At 41.6% G+C, this 8,832-nt stretch overlaps 1 protein-coding gene across 1 annotated transcript; it reads right to left on the bottom strand.

The window, feature by feature from the left end:
* Positions 1-2,156: 2,156 nt before the first annotated feature.
* On the bottom strand, positions 2,157-6,262 carry gper1 (G protein-coupled estrogen receptor 1). Its single transcript, XM_023413742.2, has 2 exons — positions 6,157-6,262; positions 2,157-4,644 (listed from the first exon to the last, which is right to left on the bottom strand). The coding sequence occupies exon 2, from the start codon at positions 4,234-4,236 to the stop codon at positions 3,133-3,135; it is 1,104 nt and encodes a 367-aa protein (XP_023269510.1). The 5' UTR covers positions 4,237-4,644; positions 6,157-6,262; the 3' UTR covers positions 2,157-3,132.
* Positions 6,263-8,832: the final 2,570 nt, after the last annotated feature.

The following is an 8,832-nucleotide window of genomic DNA, read 5'->3' as shown; positions in this document are numbered from 1 at the left end:
CAATATGCCCTTATTCCCGCAAAATTATTGTGTTCAATTATTTTGCCAACAATTTTTTCATTCAATTTAGTCAGTAAAAAGCTCCAGGATTTGTGTCTAGATTACATTATCATCATAAATTGGCAACATGAACATGTTCATCTCCTTCTTTAAGAATAACCAGCCAAATGTTATACATGAACAACCTAGAAATATTGTTTTACCAGATTGATTTTTGCTCACAAACCCATTTAATGCAGCATCATCCAAAGGAAATATAGTAGATGTAAGCAAGGGGAAAAGTCACACCCTCTTTCCCTTTTGTGACGTCAGTCACCACAAACCTTTAACCTTACTCAGTAGTCTCAGCTGTACACACAGTCCACTGTCAACCTCTTCTCACAGCATCTCATCTCATGTGTGTTTGTATGTGTGTGGATGTGTGTATGTGTGATGTAAAGATGATCCTTTGCCTCTCCCTGGGGTTTGAACTTGGGGGGTCTTGGCTCTGGTGTCTAGGTGTTGCTTGTTTATATCAATGAACTTGACAGCTCTCATTGCATTGTTACTTGCCTGTCTTCCTGTCTTTGTGCGCTCTGTGGCTTTTGTTAGAAACAGGTTCTGTTAACAGATGATTCTAGCCATTACATCAAATGCAAACATATAATCTGTGTTTAAACTTGTCTTTAAACCTGGTTAACAAAACTGTGAAAAGCAGAACACACTGGATGCTATTTTGCATACTTAACCTATGGGACATAAAATTGTGTAATGGAAACATAAAAAAAAATCTTTAGTAACATGGACCACAACAAGTTTTGCATTTTTGCAGACCTCTAATAAACAATCACTCACACAATCCTCAGCGCTGCTTTCCCAGGCTGCTGGGACTGTTACAGCTGGAATAACAGTTTGTGGTTTGGACTCCTGTTTTTCCCAGTCACGCCATTATCTCTGGCTGCCTCATGCACAAACACAGCACAGGCACACCACAGGCTGGCAATACACAGATTTTTACACACTGATGAACAGTCTTCATCGTAGGTGTGGCAGTCTTTCCTCCTGTATTCTTTTAGTCCATACTGAACAACACATCCATCTCTTTAACATTCCCAATGCACAGAACCTGTTGTGCATGACACTGTGCAGTGTTTTGTTTTGCAGAAATATGAAGTGAAAATTCTTTTAACCCTTTTTTCAGTGTAGACAGATGAGTGTGAGCACTACTGAATTTAAGGAAACAAACTGTGCGATATTACAGAAATAGAATTTATAATGTTTGTCCTGACGGATCAACAAACAAAGAGGCTGTAAAACTTTATGACAGGTTTCAGGGAACCTCTACAATGAGGCCTCTGATGGTACACGATTCAAAAATGTTCATACTGCACCTGTGTAGCCTGGTAATCTGCATTACATTAACCTGTGATCAATGCGTTAATGAGCATCTTTGTTCTGCCAAAAGCATCAAAATCAGATTGTGATGATACATGATGAGACTCCACATGTACAGTGACGGCTCATACATTATGTCTGATGGCATATGTTTGATTTCGTTTTTTTCTATTAAAAGAATGACCTATAACTAATCCTAACCCTAAGACACAAATGTGCAGATAAAGCATATGTTTGACTTGGGAGACTGTTAGTCCCAGGTCCATCACTTACGTCCAGGGTTTGCTATTGTTGTTTATCAGTGTAATATATGTTAAGACAGATAAGAACAAAATATTGAAGCGGCTTCACATTATCAACATTGAATGATGTGTTTACCCAGTCTCATCCCCTCCTGGCAGAACAACACCTGCCTCTTTGCTCTCCCATCACGCTAACAGGGACTGACAAGTGATGCAATAACTCAGCCTTCTTTGAACATGAGCGCTCACTGATTCCCTGCATTACGGCGATACAGACGAGCTCAGGCGCCAGATTCTGGAGACTAATCCCCCCCCCCCAAAAAAAAAAAAAAAAAAAATTGGATCCTTCATTTTCTTTACCCATCTCATAGCTTGGCTGTGATGGAAACTTTCAGTATAACAAGAAAGAAATAAAGGGTGTAGCTACAGTACCCTTTATTTATTCCATGTAATACTTTAATACACACACACAAAAAAAAAACTGCTAAAATGCTGTTTTTGGAATCTAAAAAACAATTAGAACTCATTAACAAGTTTCACTTTATATTCCTAGAAAATGTGGCATTTTCTTTATTTCTAAAAATAAAAACACATCTGTGAACATCTGTTTGCATTGTCCAATGAATGTTATGGATACATAATACCTTTTGATTTCAACACAGGAAAAAAAGTCTAACAGAAAAGAAGAAAGAAACTGAATCTGTATTATCTGATTGTTCCTTTTGTTCCTTGACTGTGATGTCCTGAATCGCTGTTACATTGTGTTAAGATGCGTTACTGCTTTGAAACATGACATTCATTTTCTCATGTGCTGTCACGATGTTGTTGATGTGGCTGGTGGGTATGTTTGAATTTCTTGATAAATGCCACGTTTACTTCCTGTGCAAGAACATGTTGGGTTTTTGACTGAAACGACACCTGATTAGATTTTATGTGACGCAGTATTTCCTCTACGTGTGTTGCTTTAGCCGTGACGCAGCTTTTTCTATCTCTACCACCTACCCAGAAAATGTTCTGAAAGATTTATATTAGAGGCCACACAATTCAAAATGTTACACTGTTCTCTTCTGAGACTCATCTGTCCACTCCTGGGGGCAGATGCTGACATTTTGCCTCTCACTAGCATTTCATCCACTGTTACCCGCCTCACCACCCAGATAACTTTTTGAAGGAATAAAACACTAAATCCACTTAAAAGAAAACAGTCCAACAGGCAGATAAACATGAAATAGCTTTAAGTACTGTATGTGCATTGTTATCTACTTAAAAAGATACACACATCAAGTAATTTTCATCCTTTGACTGAACGTTCATGGTGCTTTTGTGGGGGTTTTTTTTGTTCAGAAAGTGAGCAGGTTAACTGAGACACTGGTACAACTATGAGGCAAAGCTAAACAACAGTTGAAAGAAAGATGAGGTAATATTTCACACTAGGTGATATATCACTTTGATATAAAGATTTTTTTTTTAGCATATTTTGTGGACTTGGTTCCATAATTGTCCCTCTTCTCAGCAGTCACACCTCTGACACTTCGCTCCTGACAGGGAGGCGTAAATCGAGGCCGTGGTGGCAGAAGCGGTTCACTACTGACCAGCTGGCCTTCTGCTTAATGAAGAGACGCAGCTTGTCCCTGAAGGTTTCCCCTAGAAAGCTGTAGATAATGGGGTTGAGGCAGCTGTTGGAGAAAGCTGCCAGGTTAACAATGTGGCCTGTGAGCGGGTAGTCGTGCCACAGGGTGGTAGCAGTCCTCTGCGACGGGTCAGCTGTGCCCTGCAGCAGCTGGATGCTGATGAAGACGTTTTCCGGGAGCCAGCAGATGAAGAACACCAGAACCACCACCACGATCATGCGCAGGGCTTTCTGCCGCCGTGGCCACAGTCCACGGTGCTTCTGGGCCCTCATGAGGATGCGCCCGATCAGAGAGTAGCATAGACCAATGATGGAGAACGGCACCAAAAAGCCAATGGTAACCTCCAGCCACTGGATCTCAAAGACGTTGGCAAAGCAGAAGTGCACCTCACCCCTGTGCTGCGTCTGCACGATGGTGAAGGGGAGGAGGGTGGCCAGGATGGAAGCCATCCAGATGAGGCCACAGCTGAGCTTGGCGTGCTGCATAGTCCTCAGCGGGCTGCTGCTTATGGAGCTAGCCAAGGCAACGTACCGGTCGAAGCTCATCCACGTGAGGAAGAAGATGCTGCTGTACATGTTGATCTGCAGGAAAAGGGACATGAAGGTGCAGAGGACGGCATAGTCGTAATACTTCTCGTTCAGGTTGAAGACCTCGATGAGCGAATCTGCCACCAGGATGAGGTCAGCTACGGCCAGGTTGACAAAGTAAAGGTCAGGGATGGTCATCTTTTCTCTGTGGTTCAGGTTCACCACCAGGATTAAGATGTTACCAATAAATCCAATAGGAAAGAGGAGGATGGTGTACAGGCAGGACAGGAAGAGACCAATTATGTAAGACTGGTATTTGTCTGAGTCTTCAATCAAATCCGTGGTGTTGTATTCATATGAAGAGTTCAGCTGTTCTGTCCTGTTAACATATATCCAGACCAGAGAGGTTGTCTGCACTTCCATACTGACTGTGGTTGGACTGTCTTGAATCATAAGCCACATGTGAGTCACCTGTAGCTGCTACATCATTAGACCATGTTAGTTCCCACTTATGTGTCTTTAAAGGGTAAATCATCTATGCTGTATTGACATGCTGACAGAAGTCAGGTGCGTGGAGCAAAAAACATTCAGGGCGCGTTTGACCCCATGCTGACATCAAGGTTCATCTACCAATAGATTCCAGAGACAAAAGAGAAGCCCCTCCATGATTGAAAAACAGACTTTGGCCTCCGTAATCTGCCGACTCACATCGTCCACACCGACCAAACTGTTGACCTGAGATTAAAAGGAGGCTTTCTTTCTCCTCTTTTGAGTCATCTGATTGTTTGAGTGATGCTTTGTCTCTCCAAATCCTTGTGCATCTTTATTCAGCGAGCCTCGTCCAGAGACCCTATTGCTGTGACACCTGAGCTGTGGAGAGGAGAGAAAAAAAAGAAAAGAAAAAAGAATTAGGTGTAGAAAAGGTGTTGAAAAAACAGCAGTCTTGTTCTGTACATTCATATTAGGATACAAAAGAGACATAGTATCTTTTTTTTTAACCTATTACAAATATTTTTTAACCCTTAAGATCAAATAGGAAAATGATGAATCTACTGCGGTGAGTTTTTTTGTAAGGGGTTCAAAATGGATGTAAGACAGCTACATGAGCACATTAACATTCAAGCTTCAGACTTAAACAGATGCATTGAAATCCTCCTTAGAAATCCTCACTCAAACCGGCTTGCTCCGACTTGATGATTATTAATTGGCAAGATGAAAAAAATATTTGCCATTAAAATTTAACAAACCTCCTGCGTGAACCTCTGTCTTTTGATGGATCCAGTCAGCACACGCTCAGCTCTTTGAATGTGCGTGACATAAAATCTATGTCTATGCCTTACTAACTACCCTCTTCCTTAGTCCACCATTATGAGCCCCCCCCCCCAAAAAAAAGATCCCAGACTTTCCTTGGTAATAGAAAGACTGAGTTGTGTTTGGCAAACATGACCTTTAGCAAACATCCACAGCCCTTAGGGTTTTATTTCCACCAGAGGAAACCATCTGCAATATTAATGCATTCTTATTAACCGTCATCTTCACAGCAGTGGTTCAGCACATGTCCGACATGCATGCACATGAGAGGAAAATGGGATAAAAAACAATGTATAGGCAAGGAAGATTTACAGAGGAACAAGTCTGCTGTGGTTTTTAAATCTTTGCTTTAAGGAATACTCTTCAGTAAAGAAATGATAAATACCAAAGTGTGAGGAGCGTACAAACTTTGCTTTTTCATTGTCAGACAAGGTACAAAATCGCACATGAGCTCAACTAGTTTCATGACCGACCTAATTAATATTCTATCGCTAATTTATGGTAAAACATTCATGTTATTTATTTATTATTATTTACACATTTATTCAGATAAATGATTTTCACCCAAAATTCTTGTTTACTGCTATTAGACACGTGAATCTTGAGCTACACCCTGTTGTAATACTCTAGGAATATTTTTGGAACAGATTGAAACACTTTTTGAAACTCTTCCTTTGTGTGTGTGTGTGTGTGTGTGTGTGTGTGTATCTGCACTTTTAAAAAATGTTTTTTTTTTAAACCAAAATCAGTGTGACCTAAGATTATCTAAAAGTGCTCTCTGAGAAACTACAATCAGCCACTCCAGACGTGTAACGGAGCGAGGTGAAGACCTAGTTGATGACATAATATACAACTTAATGTGCAACTGGATTCACAAGCCACGAGGGAATGCCCCATCCACACTGAGACTGTACAGACACCTTATTAACTGTAAATTAATAAACACGTAAGGTACACTAGACTTAGTCTGTCCACCATAATTTTACTGTAAAACTTCTCTTCCTTGTTTTTAAGACACTACTTAATATTGACAGAAAACAAATAAAGAATTAAACTGAAAACAGCACTTACTTTTTAAAATGAGGGATTTGTTGCTCCTCCATGCTTGTCCGGTGCAGAAGTCAGAGAGCCAGAGGTTTGTAAATCCCATGTCCGGGCTTCTCTTCTGCACCACCTGCTGTTTGGCCCAACCCTGTCTGGAGAGGAGAGGAGGGCGGGTGAGACAGAGAAGCAAGAGATGATCTGTCATCCATGCTTTGTCACCATGCTTCATCAGATTCGCTTTTCTCTGCCTCTTTTTTTTTTGTTTTTGTTTTGCAGAGTTTGTGATTCTAGGTGTCCACTGAGCATCTAAAAAAAAAAAAACCTGGGAACTGAACTGGCTGAGTGCTGATTTTAACACAAAGGCAGGTTTGGACAGCAAATAAGTACATTGTGGACCAGGTTGTGTTGTTATGGAAACCACTCATATTTTTTTGGGAGTATCTGTTTACCTGGGTTGTCTAGCTCAGTTTAAAGGGCCGTGTAAACCCACAGCACATGACCTTTCTTAGCTTTTCCATCAACACATTTGCAAAATAGTCACCCCCCCCCCCCCCCCCCCGATCTGTATTGATTATTGATTCCCACATGCAACAAAAAACATGGACCCTTGCTGATTTAATGTTCATTCTCAATACTTCAATTACATTCAGATAAGGCTTTGGAAACTGTGAGCCTTTCACTCTCAATAAGGTGGAAACAGAACAGACCCTTTGCTCCAAGGCAAGAAGTAACATTAACATAATTTGAACTAATCTGTGTCCAAACTGTGACTATGGAGACCTATTTGATGTTGTGTTGGCTCGTGTAGTGTTTCTTTGGATGGATTAACTGCAGATGCTTTAAATAATTGCATACAATAACCATCTGCTGCAACAGAGCTGTACATATATATATATATATATATATATATATATATGTATATATATGAATCAGTCTTGGATAATGTTGATGATTTAATTGATTCCTACATAATCTATTGTTTTTATGCAGCTGCAAAAACAGCAGAAGGTAGGGGAAGTATCTTTCAAATCTTCATATAAAAATGGGTTTGTGTTCCATGACTACATGAATTTTCAGGTTGCTTCCAAAAAGACAGAAAATGACTGTAAGGTCCTTACAAGGCTGTGAAGGTCATGCCATCCATAGACAGCCAGAGGGGAGAGAGGAGTCAAGGCCAAGGCTGGATCACTGCCTGGAGGTATGAGGCTGCAGCTACTTTGGCAGTGCTGCTGTGCATCAGCTTGATAGCTCTGAATGTGAGTGTGATTCACGAGTTTGAAGACAGGGCAGCGCTGTCAGTGTCCATACCTCACGCTCGGACATGGTGGAGAGAGTTCTTGGTACGGTGGGATACAATTTAGGATTTACGGATTCGAGAGGCAGTAAAAGTTCAAATCCCTATATTGGTTAAAAAAAAAAAACAGTTACACTGAGCTGGTGTGTGCATTACTTAGAAAAAATGTTGACTAGTGGAGTGATACCTGCAGGCTAGTTCAATTCTAATACACTGCTTGCCTCTGTATCCAGTGCAACCTTACAATAAGGCGGTCTATGTAAACCGTCAATGCTCTGCAGCCTGACAACAGTCCAAACATGTGGCTGTAGGATGTTTTTGTAATCATTTTATTCTTTATCATCTCTCCCCAAAGGGTTTGCTGGTGAGAAAGCCGGGTGTCACTGGCTCACTTCAACATGCTAATGTATCCTATTCGATGCTTGTGCTAACCTGCGTGTCATGTGCTGGCGGCTTGGCTCTGTCCAGTCCTGTTTGTGGCTGTTTTAACTGCTGCTAATGCCTCTCAGTGTCTCACGGCTAGTCAGGTAGAGAGGGAAACACACACTCCTGCTGTGTGTAGCTCTCCAGACTAGCAAGGACAATGACCATGTGTGTGAAGACAATATACAAAGAGTGAGTAGACGGTTAAGTGTGGAGTGATTCAGTGACATGAAGCATCATGGCCTTTGCCTTGAAACCAGGATAGTTTGGGTTAGAGTCAGAAGAGTCAGTATTGTTTAAGCACGAAAAAAAGAAGACAGCGTCTGACAAACGGGTCAAACACTGGGTTCATCTCGGAGAAGTGCAGCACCTCTTGCTGATTTGAGTGCAGATGACACACAGCCTTGTGTCTTGGAGAAGCTGATTCTGGCAGTCAGGGAAATGGAGCAGCAGAGGAGCAGAGCAGCGGAGCAGCGGTGATGCTCTGAAGGAGCAGACAGGGTTAGTACTGCAGCTGGTGGCCCTGCTGGCACAAACAAAGGTTTTGGTTTTTTGACGAGAGAGGGAGCAGACGAAAAGCATCTCTGTGGGTTAGAAGCGAGGGATTTTAGTTGTGTTAGAAAGTCAACTCAGCAGCTGAGATGAAGACAGCGAGGAACAGAAAGTCAGAGAGGTTGTCCGGCAGGCCAGATTTGTGCGATTTTTGCCCAGCTACCTGAAATCTCAGTTATTCAGTCCGCATGACTTCACACAGATAAGGGGAAAGTGGGGATGTAGAGATCAGTCCAGAAGGGGGGTGCTGGAGAGGAGAGGAAGATGAGAAGGAGAATGTGCATATTTCCCCATCAATGACATATGACTCAAATGCAGCACTCAAGTAGAGCAGCTAAAATTGCTTATATTTGTTCAAAATTAGGGTAAAATTGATGTTAGACACACATGTGACAGTCAAACAAACTATATGTGAAAGAACTGTTTTAAGCCCA

The sequence above is a fragment of the Seriola lalandi genome, unplaced genomic scaffold (genome assembly GCF_002814215.2).
Source record: "Seriola lalandi dorsalis isolate HSWRI2012SDOR001 ecotype SW California unplaced genomic scaffold, Sedor1 jcf7180002054519, whole genome shotgun sequence".
NCBI classification, from domain to species: Eukaryota; Metazoa; Chordata; class Actinopteri; order Carangiformes; family Carangidae; genus Seriola; species Seriola lalandi.
This window is presented reverse-complemented; position numbering and strand designations above follow the sequence as displayed.